General features: G+C 41.7%; 1 protein-coding gene across 1 annotated transcript in view; it reads right to left on the bottom strand.

Moving 5' to 3' along the window:
• jak1 (Janus kinase 1) overlaps positions 1-19709 on the bottom strand; it is a 52292-nt gene that overhangs the window by 26744 nt on the left and 5839 nt on the right. Inside the window, exons 2-11 of the mRNA XM_015970987.3 lie at positions 16137-16348; positions 15506-15629; positions 12210-12360; positions 11878-12041; positions 11500-11768; positions 9245-9348; positions 8822-9004; positions 7584-7741; positions 7356-7470; positions 4397-4589 (exon numbers count right to left, since the gene is read on the bottom strand). Of these exons, the coding sequence (XP_015826473.3) occupies positions 4397-4589; positions 7356-7470; positions 7584-7741; positions 8822-9004; positions 9245-9348; positions 11500-11768; positions 11878-12041; positions 12210-12360; positions 15506-15629; positions 16137-16341 (1666 nt within the window). The 5' untranslated portion in view covers positions 16342-16348. The remainder of the gene's footprint in view (positions 1-4396; positions 4590-7355; positions 7471-7583; positions 7742-8821; positions 9005-9244; positions 9349-11499; positions 11769-11877; positions 12042-12209; positions 12361-15505; positions 15630-16136; positions 16349-19709) is intronic.

The raw sequence follows: 19709 nt of genomic DNA, 5'->3' as shown, positions 1-19709 counted from the left end.
ACGTGACGGGATACTCTCCCTACGAGCTAATGTTCGGTAGGCAGCCTCGGTTGCCTATAGATATTGCCTTTGGGTTACCGCATTTGAACAAGCCCTCTATAACTCATTCTCAGTATGTTAAAGAACTGAAGAGTCATCTGGAACAGAGTTATGACATTGTCATAAAAAACTCTCAAAAAACAGCGAGGAAGAACAAAGAACGGTTCGACAGAAACATTCGTGAGTCCACACTAGGTGTGGGAGATCGTGTTTTAGTCCGAAATCTTCGCTTAAGAGAAAAGCATAAATTAGCAGACAAATGGGAGCAAACAGTGTATATAGTTCTCAAACAGATGGAAAACTTGCCAGTATACACTGTAAAACCAGAGAACGGAGAAGGACCCAACAGAACACTCCACAGAGATCTTTTACTGCCTTGTGGTTTTCTCTCTTCATTAGAAAATGAAACAGAACGCGTTACGAAACCTAGCAGACCTCATACAAGACAGAGTTCAGCCTTAGAACCTGACCCAGATGAGCCACTTGACGAAGAGGTAGATGAGTTTTATTACTCTGATCTTCCACAAGTGCTAAACCGACCATCCTATCAAATAGCGGTCACCTTGCCAAATAGGGAACTCATAGCAGATTCAGGACCGGTAAATAATATTCAACAACAAAACACACTATCCTTACACACAGGGGATCGCAAGGAACCAACCTTAGCTGGTAATGAAAATGCTGAATTGTCCTTACTTGACAAAGGCATCAACACCGAAACATTCTTACCTGACAGAATGAGTGAACCTGCGACATTCTTACCTGAAAGAGTGAAAGAAGCAGCAACATACTTACCTGAAAAAACGAAAAAAAACGAAGTATACTTACCTGACGTAGAAACGGGGGATGAAACTAACACAAACCTACCTCAATTGGATGGTGTCCTAAAGTCGCAGCAACGTGATGTAAGTTTTGAACCCATCATACACGATCAGACACATACATCTGAAAAGACCAAAGTCTTAGAGAATAGCTCATCAGCTCTGTCGGAAACAGAGAGCTCACTTCGTCCTGTCTCAGTTGAGAATCAAACCGAAACGGATGAGCATGATACTGTGCAACCAGAGATGTATGTCAGGAGATCTGAACGAAGTAGTCAGCCTACTCAAAGACTAACTTACTCTCAATTGGGCAATCCACTAGTGACCGTAGTTAGGTCCCTTTTCCAAGGACTTAATAAAGCTTTTATTGACTCTCTTACTCAAGAAGTTGTGTACCCCGTAGAAACAATGCACAGGGACGTGCATGATATTTAATGGGGGAGGATGTAACCCAGAAGCTAGAACCTTAATGAGGTATTAACTAATTGGCTTACTAATATGATCCATCCTCAATTTAGATAAAATATAAAATATAAATTAAGGAAATTAACAATACTAATTAATAGATATCTAATTAACTAATAGATAATTTCATAATGAATTATTGGAAGGGTGAATAACTAAAATAACGAGTTTAATATTAAACATCGGTTAAAACAAGAATCTTGAACATCCCTAACAGAAACAGAAGAGGAAAGCTGTATACTATTGGTCCAGGTGGGAATCTGAAATTTCATTGGCTGAGAGAAATAAGTCCCGCCTCCGCGAAATAAAACCGTGCGACGCAGCTGAGCGAGAGGAGAGACAAACGGCTGTGCAGCACGCAGATACAGAAAGCAAAGACTGAGCGGTTAGAGAGAGAGAGAGAGAGAAAAAAAAAAAAACGGCCGAGGCCGTGAAGAACCCTGATTTGGGTGCCGCATAGATAGAGGGAGAGGCGGACTTGACTCCTTCTAATAAGAGCTAGGAACTTGGAACCAACGCGGTGAGTAAAGAAAAAAAAAGAGAAAAAGCTAACGATGCAACTTAAAAAAAAAAAGGGAAACTTAAATAGCTTATCAAATTAATTCCATTCTTATAGATTTGTGTGGAGACGACAGAGTGAACCAATCCTCTGTAGGAGGGAACCGTTGGAGCGCGTTGGTGAGTGAATGAGATTAAATTCAGTAAATTATTAAATTCAAAAAGCTAATTACAGCAACCGAGGTGACAGCAGTGGGCTGCTAGACGTTAGATCCCAGGAGTTAACATCTCAAACTACCAGTTAACGGTGGTAGGGCATATAGGAGTTAACGGCTCAAACCGCCAGTTAACGGCGGTAGGGCATATGGGATTCCCAGGAGTTAACGGCTCAAACCGCCAGTTAATGGTGGTACGGCCTAGATGTACAAGGTCCTCAGGGGCGTTATAGCTAACGCCATAGAATTAGCAATGCGTCCCTTAACCAAACATTTAATAATAAAAAAAATAGATAAATAAAAATAAATAAAAGCTAACTGATTAGGGAGGAATTATTTTACAAAGGTGGACCAAAGGACCAGAATTTATATTTTGTTGAATTTTGTTATAGAACATTTTATTTATTTATTTATTTATTTATTTATTTATTTATTTATTTATTTATTTATTTATTGTGTTACAGATATACAAGGTGTCACAATGCTGTATAGAAACACAACTAAATGTATCGTTGTTGTCATGAATGTATTTCTTGTTGAATAGTGTAGAGTAATAGAATCTAACTGAGCCTATTGAGCTGAACAATTGTTGTCATATGTAATTATATTTCCAGAGCTACTGAGAATTATTTTAATAGACAATCAAATTGATGTTATGTTAGTTGAACTGTGAACCCAAACATGATTGGCTATGCCAATAGAGTGAAGCATTTGTTTAAGTCTGTAAGACTTTATGCTGTGATGTGACGAGAAGGGTCGATGCCAACTCGCTAACAGTCCTGTTGTTTACAGGCTGGGTTTTTTTTTTTTCCTTGGGTTTGATCCCGACTCCTATGATCACTCACTTGGAACGAGAACTGGATTTCTTCCTGACGAGGGAGATGGCGAGCCTTAACCACTGAACGAACCAGGACATCTCAAGTAACTGAAGAGCAGACTGCTCTCTTCTGTGAACAATCTCAACGGTGTGGTAGGAAAAAATCGCACCACCGGACTCTGACTTTCACCCCAAGCGTGGGGATTTGACTTGACGCCGGCTGACTTGTGACTCATATGATCAAATCTCATACCGACCATTTTACTATTGTCGATTGTTTTCATCTGTTTTTGTGTGTTATCTTTATGTGTTATATTTCCCATTATTATTAAAATTTAGTATATAAACCGTTTCATGCTATACCCGTGACTCCAGTCATTCTTAAACAACCTCCAATTCTCCCCGAACCTAATTATTGGCCCATTTGTTTATTTTTTCTTTTAATTATCTTATTGTATCCTGTAATCCGGTTACACTAGCTACATTTCTGAAGACCCTTAGCTACTTTCTGTAGAACTTTCTTCTAGATATTTCCTGCAAATTAGCAACAAAATAGCCATTTTAGCTCCGAACCGTTCTTTGAACGTTGTTTCAGCTGTCATCAGGAATATAAATATTACAGATACAAAAGACATCACTGATGCTATAGCTCACCTAGTAAGTCGGCGGTCTCCCGTGCGGAAGACCCGGGTTCGATTCTGGATGTGAACATAATTTCTTTGGAATTTATTTTTTACATTTATGGTATATTTTTTTACAGTAAGATGCCCAAATTTTTTATTTGAGACTCACCGAACGGCATTGAATTCACAGATAAAATGATGTGGGTTCAACTTTCATTTTGGAACAATTTTTCAAGCAAGGGAAGGGAATGATCTGAGCATGCAGGAGGACTGACCCATCATAAACCTTTGTCGGCTGTGCTGAAGAGAAAGCTACAGAACCAAATTATGTAATTAATTAGCTGCGCATTCTCCTGTCCCCCCCCCCCCCCCCCCAAACACACACACACACGGGACTGTCTCAGCTGTTATTTTCGTTAAGGAGTGTGCAAGTACAGCATGCGCGCCTCGTGCACGAGACGACTATTGAAGCTGCCGTTACGCTTTTGGCCTGAGGGGGCAATCACGAGCAGAAAAATTCTAAACTCTGTAAAGTCCCTTTAAAACAGCGTGAACACCGCTCGTTTTCTTTTCCTTCTATTCTACTTCACAAGCAACTCTTGTAGTTTTACTACTGCTGGTTGTTTTGGACGACATCTACTGATGTAATTTCCTACAGAGTTACAACCAATCAGCACGAGTCAACCAAAAGTTCTGCTCAGTTACTATCGGGCCTTTCCGAGTACCTATCCCTGGTCAGGTACACCGTTAGATCCCAAAAACAGGCCAGTAAACGGTCTGTTTGGCCGACCCGGTGAAGTGGAGACACACACGTGCCTAGAAGTTCCCATAAAACTACCCATAAGATCCAGAGGTGAAAACACGCCAATTTTTAGTGACTAGGACAGTTTTTCTCTTCAATTAGTAGCTGATCATTACCTCTTGGTTGTGGAGGGCAGCAGCGTTGCAGTTGGAACTCAAGGTTGTCGGTGCGAAGACATTGTCCTTCCAGGTGCTCCAGAAGCTCCTTTAAGGTGGGCCGAGAAGTCTCAGTGCCATACAGGCGATACCCTTTGTCCATCACTTCAATCTGGAAGTTTTTATACTGAGGCCGAGATTCGGTAAAGTCGATCTAGATGAAGACAGAAACAACAATTTTAGTGTTTATATTGACAATCATGCTGGTACACATTAAAGTATCTGGATAAGATCAGATTTTAAGGTGAGGGAAGATATAATACAGGGTATAATACCCTATAAAGGTCATAGCGGTCAGCCGACCCCTGTGACTTTTGGATCCACCAAGAGGGTCTCTCTCTGAATACGGGTGATGTAGACACACAGATGGCGTCTGATGTGGGTTTTTGGACAACAACTTTATAGTTTAGAACAAACCAAATTCTTTTCACCAGAACTCAGCTTATTTTGATAAGGAAGCTCTGACTGATATCACATTCACATACAGGTTTCTTCCTCACATTTATTTACATCCACTCACAGTAAATGCTTAATTAGTCATGTTTTAAATTGTTCGAAAAATAAATTCCTACTTTTATAAACTTGACTTTCTTGAAGTAACACGAAGTGTGGCTGATCATTGAAAAAGCAGAGAACCTAGAACTTCTGATTTAAATCCTAGAATCTTCCGAATAATTACAATAAAGACCTTGCAGGTTAATATTTTATATTTATATAGAATATTACATCTTCCTGGTCATCACAGATAAAATCATCATTTGCCTCCACTACAGAGCGTTAAACTCCCCCAGCGAAACAAGGGAGTCACCAGAAGGTGCGCTCTACAGCACCTCCTCGTCAAGGACCCCAAAAAGAGGTAGTCAGGACTGTAGTTTAGTTTGGCTCCGGAAACCCACATTTGGACTTCGTCATGGATTGTTGTCCATAACAAACAACATGTTCAGACATAAAGGTGTCCATATGTCCTCTTAGCACCAGGATTCTTTAAGCCGCAGCTCAATGATCACATTTGTTGTCGTCTCATCTGATCTGCGGCCACATGTCACTCAGGTGAAGAGGGGGGGCGGAGCAGTCAACTGACCACTACCTGGTGGTGAGTTGGCTTTGATGGTGGGGGAGGATGCCGGTCAGACCTGGCAGGCCTAAATGTATTGTGAGGGTCTGTTGGGAACGTCAGGCGGAGACTCCCGTCATTTCTATTCCCATCTCTAACAGAATTTCCAAAATGTTTCAGGGGAGGTGGGGCACATTGAGTCAAAGTGGACCATGTTCTGTGCTTCTATTGTCAAGGCAGTCGACTGGAGCTGCGGCCACAGGGTCATTAGTGCCTGTCATGGTGGCAATGCCCAAACCTGCTGGTGGACACAGATGGTTAAGGATGCTATTAAGCTAAGAAGAGTCCTGTTGGGTCTTTCTGGTCTGTGGGACTCCAGAAGCAGCAGATGGGTACTGGCAAGCGGAATGCGGCCCGGGTTGTCAGAGGCAAAATCTCGTGCACGGGAGGAGTTCGGTGAGACCACGGAGCAAGACTTCCATACGGCTCCTCGATGACAAGGCTTCGGGGTTGGATGAGGGATCACACTCCTGAGCCTCTCTGTTAAGGCCTATTCAGGGGTTCTGGAGAGGAGGGTCCAACGGATTGTCGAACCTTGGATTCAGGGGGTGCAATGTGGTTTGTATCCTGGCCGTGGAACTCTGGACCAGCTTTACACCCTTAGGGGGGGTCCTGGAAGGTGCGCGGGAGGTTGTCCAACCAATCTACATGTGTTTTGTGGATTTGGAGAAAGCGTTTGACCATGTCTCTCGGGAGGCCCTGTGGGGGGTTCTCTGGGAGTAGGGGGTACCAGGCCCTCTGATATGGGCTGTTAGGTCCCTGTATGACCGGTGTCAGAGTTTGGTCCTCATTGCCGGCAGTAAGTCGGGCTCAATTCCGGTGAGAGTTTGACTACGCCAATCCTACCCTTTGTCACCGATTTTGTTCAACTGTGCAACTTTTAGGGACAAGATTTCTAGGCATAGTCAAGGTGTTGAGGGGATCTCTTCTGGTGGCCTGAGGATTGAGTCTCTGTCTTTTGCAAATGATGTGGTCCTGTTGACTTCATCAGAACTTGATCTCCGGCTCTCACTGGAGCAGTTTGCTGCCAAGTGTGCAGCAGCTGGGATGAGAATCAGCTCCTCTGAATCCAAGACCATGGTCTTGAGTCAGGAAAGGGTAGAATGCCTTCTCCAGGTCATGGATGAAGTTCTGCCCCAAGTGGAAGAGTTTAAGTATCTTGGGGTTTTGTTCACAAGTGGGGGAAAGCTGGAGCGCGAGATCGACAGGCAGATTGGTGCTGCGTCTGCAGTGATGCGGACGTTGTACCGATCTGTCGAGAGCTAAGCCAGAAGACAAAACTCTCGATTTACTGGTCGATCTTCGTTCCAACCCTCACCTATTGTCACGAGCTTTGGGTAGTGACTGAAAGAACGAGATCGCTGATACAAGCGGCTAAAATGAGTTTTCTCCACAGGGTGGCTGGGCTCTCCATTAGAGTTAGGGTGAGGAGCTCTGTCATCCGGGAGAGGCTCGGAGTAGACGCGCTCTTCCATATCAAGAGGAGCCTGTTGAAGTGGCTCAGGAAAGAAAATGCTAAATTAAAAACTACAACAAATGTTGAACAGAAAAAAGATTTAAGATATATAATATTTTAGTGTAGAAAAATTAATGACCAGGGAGACTTTTGTCATAGAAGTTGTACAGATAAAAATAAACAAAAAACACTTATTTTTACATCTATCCCTAACACCCTCCCACCACCACCCCCCAAATGTAGCTTGGTATGGAATTCTAGTAACCAGTGGCGATCATTTTACTTTTTATTATTCGTTTAATGACTTGTTAAAGTCCCACTCAGTATTATTATGGACAGGTCTACATTACCTCCCGACAGACAACAGTGATGATGATGTAATCGTAATCAGTGCAGTTCCAGCGCAGGATGTAGGTGCCCTCCTCATTGCCCTCTTGGCGCAGCTTCTGGACACTATACTCTGTACTAAAACCAGAATAACCAATTAAGAACTGGGGTCACTTTTAGAAAAACTATATCATTATCAATTAAAAGATTTATTTAGAATATAGCTCTGTGGTTAGAAATGTCATTCAAACCTGATAGGGCCATGGCAACCATTCTCAATGTTGTACACCACTCTTTGTGGAGCCACCTCTTTACACAGGTAGTGGTGGGCATCAACAGTCAGCCTGAAGTATCCATCAACAAGGGCTGCAAAAGACAGAGCCTCTGCCCTGGAGTTCATTTTCAAAATCTGAAAAACAAATTTAATGATAATCAGCATTAAGAATGAGAAGAAACATTAAATAAGTATTGCTCAAGGTTAAAAGCATGCAACAAGGCAAGGCTTTGTTTCACACATCAAACATATGGATGACCCAGAGGAGGAAAACAAATGGTGAAAAATAATTCAAGTTCTCATAACTTGACACCGGTGAGAAAACTATTATGAATGACAGACATGGAGATGCAGAAACTACAAACAAAGATTACAGGAACTTTATCAGTCATAGAAGCACAGTAATTGTAACTTCGTACTGTAGAACTATTCAGTAAAAGAAAATTTATCCATCCATCCTCTTCTGTTATCCGGAGTCAGATCACGGGGGTAACAGCCTAAATCGAGAAGCCCAGACTTCCTTCTCCCCAGCCACTTGGGCCACCTCTTCCGGGGGGCCCCTAAGGCGTTCCCTGGCCAGGCGAGAGACATAATCTCTCCAACGTGTCCTGGCTCTGCCTTTGAAACTCCTCCCGGTTGGACGTGCCCGGAAAACCTCACCAGGGAGGCGTCCAGGAGGCATCCTAATCAGATGCCCGAGCCACCTCAACTGGCTCCTATCGATGTGGAGGAGCAGTGGGTCTACTCCAAACCTCTCCCAGCACGAGCTTCACTCCTCATTTCTAAGGGAAAGCTAAGACACGGTGCGGAAAAAAATAATTTCGGACGCTTGTATTAGCGATCTCGTTGGGTGGGAACGTAGATCAACCGGTAAATTGAAAGCTTCGCTTTCTGGCTCAGCTCTCTTTTCACCACAACAGATTGGTACAATGTCCACATCACTACAGACACAGCAACAATCCGCCCATCGATCTCACACTCCAGCTTTCCTTCACTCGTGAACAAGACCTCGAGACACTTAAACTCCTCCACTTGGAACAGGACCTCATCCCTGACCCAGAGAAGGCATTCTACTCTTCCCAACTCAAGACCATGGTCTCGGATTTAGAGAAGATTCTCGAAAACCAAATTGCTCCTCCTGAATCCGAAGATTTATGTCTGATAAAAATAAACAGATTCCATCCAAAACACGTTTAAATTTTTTGTGTGCCTTACCATCTTCTTGTTGTCTTGTCTTTGGATGGTGACCGTTGCCTCTTTAATGACCGTGTGCATGATCTCATGAAAGTCACAGAACACCAGCCAGCCTTCGTTTGCGTCTTTATTTCTGTCAATCTTCTGCTTTCCAGCCTGCTTGACCTTCTTTGCCTTCACTTTTTCATTGGAGTTGCCAGACACCTGTTTCAATTACCACACCACTTTTAATTACTTTCATTAACATATCATTGACACAAGTTTGGATGTAGCTAGTCTACATTATAGAGTAATGGTACAAATACTCCATTGAAGGCTAATCTGATTATCCAGATAAGAAAAACTTCATCTATTCTTTTCATCTATTTAGGTGTCTGTTTCTAGCAATTTATTCATAAATCCTAAAAAATTAAGCAATCGTCATATTCCAAAAGTTTTACTTACTGCTAATGGTTTCTTTCTCCAGGAAATGCCAGTTGTGCCGGTGACAAGCACCTGCATGTCCTTGTTTGTCTCCGTGTTCTGATTCTGGCTCTGATTGTTGTAACCTGGAAGCAGTGGGTTACCATTACGCTAAAGAATCTACATGTTATTTATTATATAAACTTCTAGCAAAGTAGGGTTAGGGTTAAGCTTAAAACACACCGAGATATTAATTACGTGTAAAGACTGGAAAGGGGGTACGGCTTTCGGCAATCCAAGAAATTAGTAAAAATTAGATGACCTGCTCCATTTGCTGTGAGAAACTGACAACGTTGAGTAAACAACTAAACGTTTTCACACCGAAAGCATCAGCGGTGCGGAACAGCAGTGGAACGTCACTGCTTCAAACAGAATCAGTTATACTCTATTGAGTGTTTCAAACCAGCAGTGACGCGGCAATTTTCAGGCGCGTCCCAGAAGCGGCATGCCGTTAAGAGAGGATCGGGTTCTATTATTGCCGCGAGCCGGTTCTGGTATGAGACCATTTCCACAGTTAACATAGGGCTAGAAAGGAAATCACACACTGTTTCAGTGTAAAATCCCCAGTAATTAAAAAAAAAAAAGTACTGCAGCGATGCAATTTCATATATACGTAGCTTACATGTGACCCAATGACATATTTACTCCCAGTATTGTTCCAGAAGTGCGGCAGTGTGGTTTTTCATGGCTTTCATCCTGGCAGTGCAGAGAAACAACATCATAAATGGCATCAAATGTGATTTCCTTCTTTTCGGTTTAATAGTGAATTGCACAGACAAACCGTGTCTGGTCAAAGGCAGCCTGAAGTGTGATCTTGTGATCTCGCAATCAAGCGAGAAGAATGGCAGAAGTCTTGAAGGATTTTGTAATCTCACAAGTCCAGCAAAGAGCACAGTGAGGAAGCCGTACCGCGGCCAAGACTCTCCCGATGTGATATGGACTGCTTTGAAGTTTGCAAGTAAACCGTTCCGCTCCGCTTGATGCTTCCAGTGCGAAACTGGGATAAGGATGGTTTCACACTCAGTTTTATTCTGTATTATGTGTGTTTGTTCTGTTAATCCTGTTTGGGGTTTAATTTGGACCAATATCCATCTCAATAGTCAACAGCAAACAGGAGTAGTACACAAGCAACGTCTTGTTCCGCTTCCACATCTGGGCCAGTGCAGTATGGGCTGGGTAGCTTTTTGGTTTCACATCTCAGTAATATGTGCATTTTCCTTTCTAAGGTGAATCTTTTGAAACCTTTTCCTCGGTGGCCCAATTGGGACTGAGATGACACTACAAATTAATTAGATGGATAAATTCACACCGGACTGGCGGGTAGAATCAGCAAACGAGGGCTTCCCGCATGCGTGATTCATCATCATTCTGGATGCTGTGGAGTAAACATCTCTGTCTGCAGCACGGAGCTCTGGCTTCAGCGCGGCAGCAGACTGCTGCTCAGTGGAAAGAGAGAGGAGGGAGCAGGGAGGAACGGCCGAGAGCACCAAAGCTGCCTTTGTTTACTTTTAGCTTCAGGCGCAGCAGCGGAGGACAGAGTGTTTTAAGGATATGCATAGCAGCATCAGTGAGAAAACAGGAAGTGAATGAATAAAATAATGTGGTTCAGTGTCTCACAAAACAACACGACACCTGCCTTTGTTTATCTTATAATGGAGGACACCTCTGACTTTTTCACGCACCTTTTGCGCCACCCACATGCTAAGGGATTTCCACATAACTGAGAAGTCCATGTGAACCAAAATGTGAACAAAAACTGCCTGTACGAGCCCGGACTGACGCCACCCATCCCCAACCATACTGACCCAGATGCGGAAGTGCCTTTAGTAATCTGATTACACTTCTTTTTGGGGGAATTATTGACAAATCAGGTCCCAATTTCAACTAAGAAGACATCAAAGAAGGAAGTATAGAAATGGTTTGGTAGCAGGGAGTGCTGCTTTCGTCTGCCTCACAGTGATACTAAATACTCTTTTCCTACTGAAATCAGAACCTAAGCAGAATAGATGCATTTTAGATTAGGGGGGGTCTCAGAACCGAGTGCTAGGAATTGGACTTGTTTGACTGAGGAAAGTCGGCTACAACCAGTAGGACATTTGTGACCTTAGAGCTGTTTCAGTGTAAAAACGACAAACTGAAACTGCTAATAAAGGCTGCAGATGTGAATAAACAAACCCATGAAATATTAACTACATAAGATTCTATAAGTCTAGAGGTAGGGCACACTGATTTCTTACCATAATAACCTCCGTTGCAGAAGTCTTCCTCTTGAATTACACTGAGAGTGACTGGCTCAAAGAGTTCACTGCCCAGGCTGCTGGTTAACCCCTCCAGAGTGGCCAAGTATTTGATCTTCAGATCATAGAGCTTGATGTTGCTGTCTTTGACTGTGCGGCTGTTGAATTCACTTAAGAACTTCTTGAACACATTGTTGATCCGAATGCGTGTGAGGATGTTGCGCTGCCTGATGTTGGCGTTCAGAGACTCTGGGATGAAGCGTTTGTAACTGGTGGGATTAAAACAGATAAAACGGCCTTTAGGAAGCCTGCAATATGTTAAATGATTATTTAAGAGATGCTGTGCTGTGCATGTTTCTACATGCATGTGCGTGTTACCTGAATTCACGGGAAGCAGTTGTCAGGGGCATATCCACGACCATGGCATGGTGAGTGATGGCAAGCACAGCCATGCCCAGGCATTCATTCTCAATCTCGTGTTGCTCCGTTTCTGATTGGGAAGTCCTCAATGGAACAACGCCCGCCTGAAAGTCATGCTGACCCTGTAAAAACATGGAATGGCAACTGCATTAACAGTGGTGTAAAGATTCAGTATATTCAAAGCATTTTACTTTTACTGATAAGGGGGCTAAAATGAGAAAATGATGCCTATCAGTAAATAAGGATCTCGTAAAAACTGATGGCTAAACTTAAACTTTCCAACAACAGACCTGGGCAAAAAGGTATTCCAGTGAACCACAATCAAGCAGCGGTATTCCTTCTGGTGTCCTCTGCTGGCTTTGCCCTCTGAGTTTATTGATGCAGTGTCTCCAGACTTGTGACTCTCCCTCTGTGGTTCCATGCCAGTTTCTGAAATAAAACCTTAGAGACAAAGACAATGTGTTACTAACAATAACAGGAATTGAACTAAAAAAACAAACACAAAAATGACAGAAAAATTATTAGGAAGTGAAAAGAAAAGCCGCTTGTTTGGTTATCTGTTGGCACCTTAAAGGGGCATTATGGAAGTTTGACTGCCAAAGCATGTATAGAAATAATAAATTTCTTCTTCATACATTCTCCTGCAATGCCCTGGTCCTGTAGAATGAGCCCTGGCATTTTTACTGTGATTGCCTGTTTTTCTGTAAAATCACAGAAAAAGAGAGATGCTCGGGTCGAGCAGGCTGCTTCATGCGCGTTCACGCTCAGGCACAGCGCTCTGAATTGTTCTTTGAACGTTGTTTCAGCTATCATCAAGGATATAAATGTTACAGATACAAAAGACATCACTAGTGCTTTAGCTCGCCTGGTAAGACGTCGGACTGTCGTGCAGAAAACCCGGGTTCGAGTCTGGATGTGAACATAGTTTATTTTTAGTTTCTTTTTTACATTAATGGTATATTTTTTTACAGTAAGATGCCCAAATTTTTATTTCAGACTCGCCGAACGGCATTGAATTCACAGATAAAAAGATGTGGGTTCAACTTTCATTTTGGGACAATTTTTCAAGCAAGGGAAGGGAATGATCTGAGCATGCAGGAGGACTGACCCATCTTAAACCTTTGTCGGCTGTGCTGAAGAGAAAGGTACAGAACCAAATTATTTAATTAATTAGCTGCACATTCTCCTGTCCTCTGTCCTCCGGGCCACACACACACACACACACACACACACGCACGCACGCGTGCGCGCACACACACATCCATACACACACACGGGACTGTCTGAGCTGTTATTTTCGTTAAGGAGTGTGCACGTACAGCATGCACGCCTCGTGCACGAGCCTACTATTGAAGCTGCCGTTACGCTTTTGGCCTGAGGGGGCAATCGCGAGCATAAGAATTCAAAACTCCGTAAAGTCCCTTTAATACATCAGACATCAGCACTCATGTGCACTCATTAAAGTGACCAACTAAGGTACAAACATGATTACTGGACTTGAATTTTTTTTTACACTTTCAAGCTTATCACAGATTATGTTTTAAATGGTTTACAGAAAACTTCTAAAAAAAAGGAATTTAGTGATTTCTCTGCCATGACCAGACCTAACAAGTAGTGAGAAACTTATTAAACATGAGACATTTTTTTTTATCTTAATGTTTTGAGAGAATATTCATGCAAAAATGTCAAACTCCAGTCCAGTGACACACATCAGGCTAGTATTACAACTCTATCTGGCTAGAAAAGACATTTTCCATGCATCATCTGCTACCTTTTGTAAGCACGACTGATTTAAACGCCAATAAAATATATGGCAAGCACCTACAAACGAGAGTCATTTCTAAAACAAGAAGCAAACAAACAAACTTAAAGGCATAACCTCAGCAAACACCAACAGTAAAAACAGATGTGAGTTTCTAAAATACTAATGACTTATGGGGGGAAAAAAACAACCTAAAATACTTCAGGCTGCCTTTGACTGAACCGTGTGATTGATATTGTGCCATAGGGCTGCAGACACCGTTCTGCTCAGAAGCTCATAGAAAAGAAAAGACGGAAATGACTCTTTACTACCGTAAGTCCTCTAATACAGGCCCGGGCCTGTATTTAACTCAAGCTCATCAAGCTCCAGGCCTTTATTGGAAGGAGGACCAGAATTAGAGGCAGGCTTCAATTTCTATTTGAGCAAAATGAACTAATGGTTCGCTGGAGTTTGACAATTAAAATTGCGCCCACATTTTCAAAGTTAAACACATTTCTTTTAACAACGGTAGTTTATGCTTCAGCCCTCTCCCCCCTCCCCCTGCGCAGCGGCCGCAAACTCACTGATGCGCCTGCAGCCTCTTGGAGTTCCTGCTGCTCTAAACATTAAAATAATTATTTCATTTTCTGTTCCTCACTTCTGATTACCTTCAGTGGTGTCTGTTTGTTACAACCACCAGGTACAAAACTAACTTGTTTTTATTTGACTATTTTTCTGTCCTGCCTGTTTATTATCTTCCTGCATCTCCTCTCAATCCTAAAGAAAAACTGCTACCTGGGTTCAAATATATTCACCTTCTGAGTTACCTTTGAACTGCAGTTCTAAAAGATCTACCGACCGCAAAAACAGCGGAGTGCTTGCCGGCCACATCAGTTAGGTACGTCACCGAGGACAAAACAGGTGATCCGATCCACAGCAGCAAAACGCATCAGGCACAAAACGCATCAGGCACAAATAAAAGACAGAAAACATAAAAGGAAATGAGCCGACATGAACGATCGCGTGTTAAATTAGTTTTTGAGGTGGCGACACCTGATTTGATAATGTTACTGTGGCCGTGCTCAGGACGCAGATGTCTGGAGCGCGTCAACAATCAGAGCTTTGCATGCGCACGCTGGTTAAGGTTAGGATGGGGGTGAGGGGAAGGTTAAATTGCAAGAGGGTAAACGTCACAATTTGGTTAAATGTCCGTTTTACGGCGGGTGTCAGTACCGACGCTCTGGCACAGCGCATTGCCTCCCGACGCGCAGGAGCTTGTCACCTGCTGACAGCAGGCTGCTGTCTTTTCCGAGGACTGCATCTTGCCAGTCATTATCACGTGACAGCGACTAGTCGATGACAGGCATAAAAAGTCACTATAGAGCGGTGAAGTCGACTAGTGACTAGTTCATACAACCCCTGCTACTGCTCCCCAGAGTGTTCTGCAGCATAATCAGCACGTTCTCTTTGAACTTGATATCAAATTTTCACCTCCCCTTCGTCTCTGCACGGTTAAAGTTACCCTCGCGGACTATCACTGGCAAATCAAAAGTGAAGACGGGTGACACAACCGCCCCCCGTACTTGCTTGTTACCACATTCCACCCGGCCACAATAAAAAACCGGCCATTATTCACCTCCGCCAACTCCGACCAAAATATGATACCCGGCAGTTAATTAAATACAGGCTAATATTAGAGGATTTACGGTATTTTGTAACTGACAAAAGAAGAGTGTGGTTATAAATCAGTAAGAATTTAAACAGCTGAAGTTTTAAGCGTCATGGCAACAAAACAGAAATTAATTTAGCTAACAATGCTGAGCTACTAGCAGTTAAAAGCCTAACCTCATGCGAAAGTGCAGATTGATACACGATTCCTCTGTGATCTGGAACTCATGGCTGGGAGCATACCATGTGCCGTCGGCCTCATCATACAGGCAGAACAAATTAGAGCACAACGGTGAGATACCTGGAAAAGAGGAAAGAAAAAGACAACATTCAAACTGCTAGAATCATTACGTTGAGACAATGGTCTCTTACACACTTCCAAAAAGAAATGAAGTAGGATCAACTTTTCAATAGCTTTAAGCATTCTACCACATTATTTCAATGTGATTATATTTATCAACCAGTTGAAGATTTAAATAAATCTAAAAGGTAAATAAATACATGTAAATAAATGTAAAAGGTCTAAAGGTCCTGTAGCATAAAGAAGCTCAACACATTTCCACGTTAAATAAGTTAGAAGATCTCCTAAAAAATGGGACTTGTTCTTAAAGCTCCTGTAGTGACCCTTAGTTTTGTTGTTGGAGTCACAGATTTTCTCATAGTTTGGTATCCAGGTCCTTCAGTTAGCTGGAGGAAAATCCTTATTGGTGACAACTCCCATCATCATCACTAACTCCAGCTGTTCTACTTAACTCTTTGTTTAGTAAAAATTTAATTACTAAAATTTACCAAGGTTACAGTTACTTACCACACCTCTTGGCAGCTTTTAAACAGAGGTCCTCTGCAGTCCGAGAGCCTTTGGGAAACTCCAGCGGTTTCATTTCTTGACAATAAAAGTGGATCCGCAGGCCTGAAGTGGAAGGAGGAGGCTGGAAGGAAATTTGAGGCTTTCCATTTTTCCTCATCTTCATACAGAGTTGCCTGCTGAACTCCATAATCCAGGAAGAAGACATTCAGATCCTAGATAATTAAAGTGAGACAAAGAAATAACAGAAATGGAGAATCGTCATTTAACTTTTGCCAGTTTTTTAAATTTGCATTTCACAATTGATTGAAGCCAGGATGCATGAATATCTATCCATCCCATCCCATCCATTTATCGTCCACGGTATAGATACAAACAATGGGGCGATTGCTTGTTTTGGGAGATGGCTCCTTCACTCTGTAGTAAACTACCCGGCGACCTGCATCTGATGACAGGTTTGTCTACTTTCAAATGAAAGCTTAAGACATTTAACTATGTCAGTAGGCATTCTATTATTAGCGATTTTCTGTTAGCCATCTGCTCTTTTATTCTTCTTTTTAGGCTTTTATGATTTGTGTATTTTAATTAGATTTTCATTCTAAGGTTTTATCTTTATCTCTTTTCATGCTCTATGGTCATATGTTGTCATGTAAAGCACTTTGGTCACCTTCATGGTTGTGGAAAATGCTACATAAATCAACTTCATTGACTGATTGATTGAAAGCCTGAAGAAAGGGGTCATACATCTGAATTTTTATTTTTTTTTTCAATTAAATTCAATTATATTCAAGTGTATTTATATAGCGCCAAATCAGGACAAGAGTTGTCTCAAGGCACTTCACATAGTAAACATTCCAATACAGGTCAGTTCATTAACCCAATCTGAAAAAGTTTCCTATACAAAGAACCCAGCAAATTGCATCGAGTCACTGACTAGAGTCAGTCTTTACAACAATCCTCATACTAAGCAAGCATGCAGCGACAGTGGACAGGAAAACTCCCTTTTAACAGGAAGAAACCTCCAGAGGACCCTGGCTCAGTATAAGCAGCCGTCCGCCACAAATCACTGGGGATCGAGAAGACAGAGCAGACACACACACACCAAGTAGTGTTTCTATGGTTACATTGTGATTTATTAGTAAATATTCTATTTGGTGAGAGATCAACTTTATTGTATTTATCCTAGTGAATCTATTATTAAACGGGTAAACTAGTAGTAGCACATTCAATGTCAAAGACAGTAAAATGTTATTATCAGGAGAGGGAGAATATTTAAGTGGTTAGCAACAGTGTGCTAGCCGATGGCCCCCACAATGAGGGCACTACAGCTCAGCAGAACATCATTGTAGCTTCTTCTGGGGAGAAAAAATAAAGTTAAAAGCTAAACTAGCGGGAAATCATACAGTTAAAGAGCAGATTGTAGAAGAAAGTAGTCAAGTGTGGAAAGTGGTCAGTGTGTCCTCCAGCAGTCTAAGCCTATAGCAGCATAACTACAGAGATAACTCTGGATAACCTAGCCTTTTAGATGGAGGCATGTTGGAGGCAGGGCAAGCCTTCCAAGTGAAGCTTGCTTAAACCGATTATTTCCAAGAACAAATACTGCCCCTTTAAAGTCAGATCAGGCCTTTAAATAATACATGTAGCACCTGCGCAAAAACATTGGACAGTCGGACATTACAGACCTGTTTAAACATTGTCCAACAAAAAAACATTAAAATGTCAGACATATTGATCAATGTGCTTCTTCTCTTAATTTGTCTAAATAAAGATACTTTGACTGTTCACAATTTGCTGGAAGTCCATGACACAGACATTTTCTTTCAATGACTCATCAGAGATCAGATCTGATCTCTGCAGCAGAGGCGCCTTCTTTTAAGCATTTTAACTGATCCATGTGAGGAATGTAGGAATGAACCAAGATTGCATTCATTTTTATGACTTTGTTCCTTTGCCATAAAAGAAGCACTTTTCATGTTTTGATTGAACAAGGTTGAGTAATGTGGGGGCTGTTTCTTTATCCAGGGGGAAATTAAACAATTATGTGATTAAGATAGATCAGGGATGCACCGATATGAACATTTGGGACAATATCCATTTTCAGTATTCTGTATGTTTTGACCAATAACCTATATGTGCTCATATTATAATTACACATACATATACATTTATAAACACACACAAAACACTGACTTTTCTGAGATGTTTACCGTTACTGTCACATGACCACCCCTCTCCCCTCCCGAAACAGATTCACATCTGGTGACTAGATGGAAATAAATCAGTTAATAATCCCGGCCCAGTTGTACTTTTCTGACCAAAAAATGACTAGCATACAATAGTTAGAAATTCCCCTCAAACATATGAAATAAAAACACTAGTGCTCAAAGACAAAGTTAACCTCAGATGAGCAGTAATTCTACTATTCATCATAATAACACCAGGAAAGTTGTGTCAAACAATGATGTCAGAACACAAGGAACCACTAAGGAACCAGAAACTAGATAATGCACGACAGTGAGTGACAAAGTTGTACATCCATTTTGTCAGAAAGATTTAGTTTTTCTTTTATTTTATACCTGTCTCACTCCAAGCCTAAACTAATAACAAAGCTTAGACATATATAAACTATGCTGTGCTACAGATGTCAGTTTATTATTTTTTTAAAGGATTGGGGAGGGTATTTCTTGAGAAAAGCATCACAGTGACTCACATGAGCTGAATGTGCCAGGTTACCTCCCTCCTCCCTTTGCGGAGTACATTTTCTCTGTACCTCTTCTGTAACCTTTGCTGGCACAAATAAAAAAATCTTTCCTACATTTGGTGTTTGTTAACGAGATCTTTAACAGGTTACTTGGTAAAATTTCTCCACAAGCTTAGATTTTCAGAAAAGGAAAATGTGGGCATTAGCAAGCCAATGTTGGGGTCGTTTACCTTCATGAGAGTTAAATGACAGCTATGTAACTTGATTGAAGTTCAAATAAATTCCACAAAAATAACAACATTAAAGACAATTTGAAGATATCAAAACATGCAGTAGATTCATTCATTCAGGGGATGGGGAGAGCAGCTGTGCGATGTAAAATAATCGCTGTTCAATGACCAGAAGGAGCAGTTTTTACAGCGCCAATTAAGAGAACACAACGTGGCATTTTTAAAGCACTGCAGAGGGATTTCCACTGCATTTTATGGTGTTGGGAGTTCAGAAACTGACTTTAAAGCAGCATCAACACTGTTCATTTTCTTTCCCTTCCATTTTAATTCACCAGCAACTTCCAGCTTTACAAATGCCCGCTGTTTGCCAGTGTCTGCCGATTTCATTTCCCAATAAGTAACAACCAATAGGGATGTCCCGATCCCGATACAACTTTTTCCACTTCTGATACAATACCGATATTGCAGCCTTCAGTATTGACCAATACCGATATCAATCCCATACGATAGCAGCACAAATCATACATTTTAACCTATTTTGTAGTGTGGAATGTATGAAAGGCTTGATCAAGTAATATTACTCAATCGGAGAACAACAGCCAATTTTATAGGGCTGGGCAATAAATCGAAAATTTATCGTTATCG

This window comes from Nothobranchius furzeri, chromosome 8, assembly GCF_043380555.1.
Source record: "Nothobranchius furzeri strain GRZ-AD chromosome 8, NfurGRZ-RIMD1, whole genome shotgun sequence".
NCBI classification, from domain to species: Eukaryota; Metazoa; Chordata; class Actinopteri; order Cyprinodontiformes; family Nothobranchiidae; genus Nothobranchius; species Nothobranchius furzeri.
This window is presented reverse-complemented; position numbering and strand designations above follow the sequence as displayed.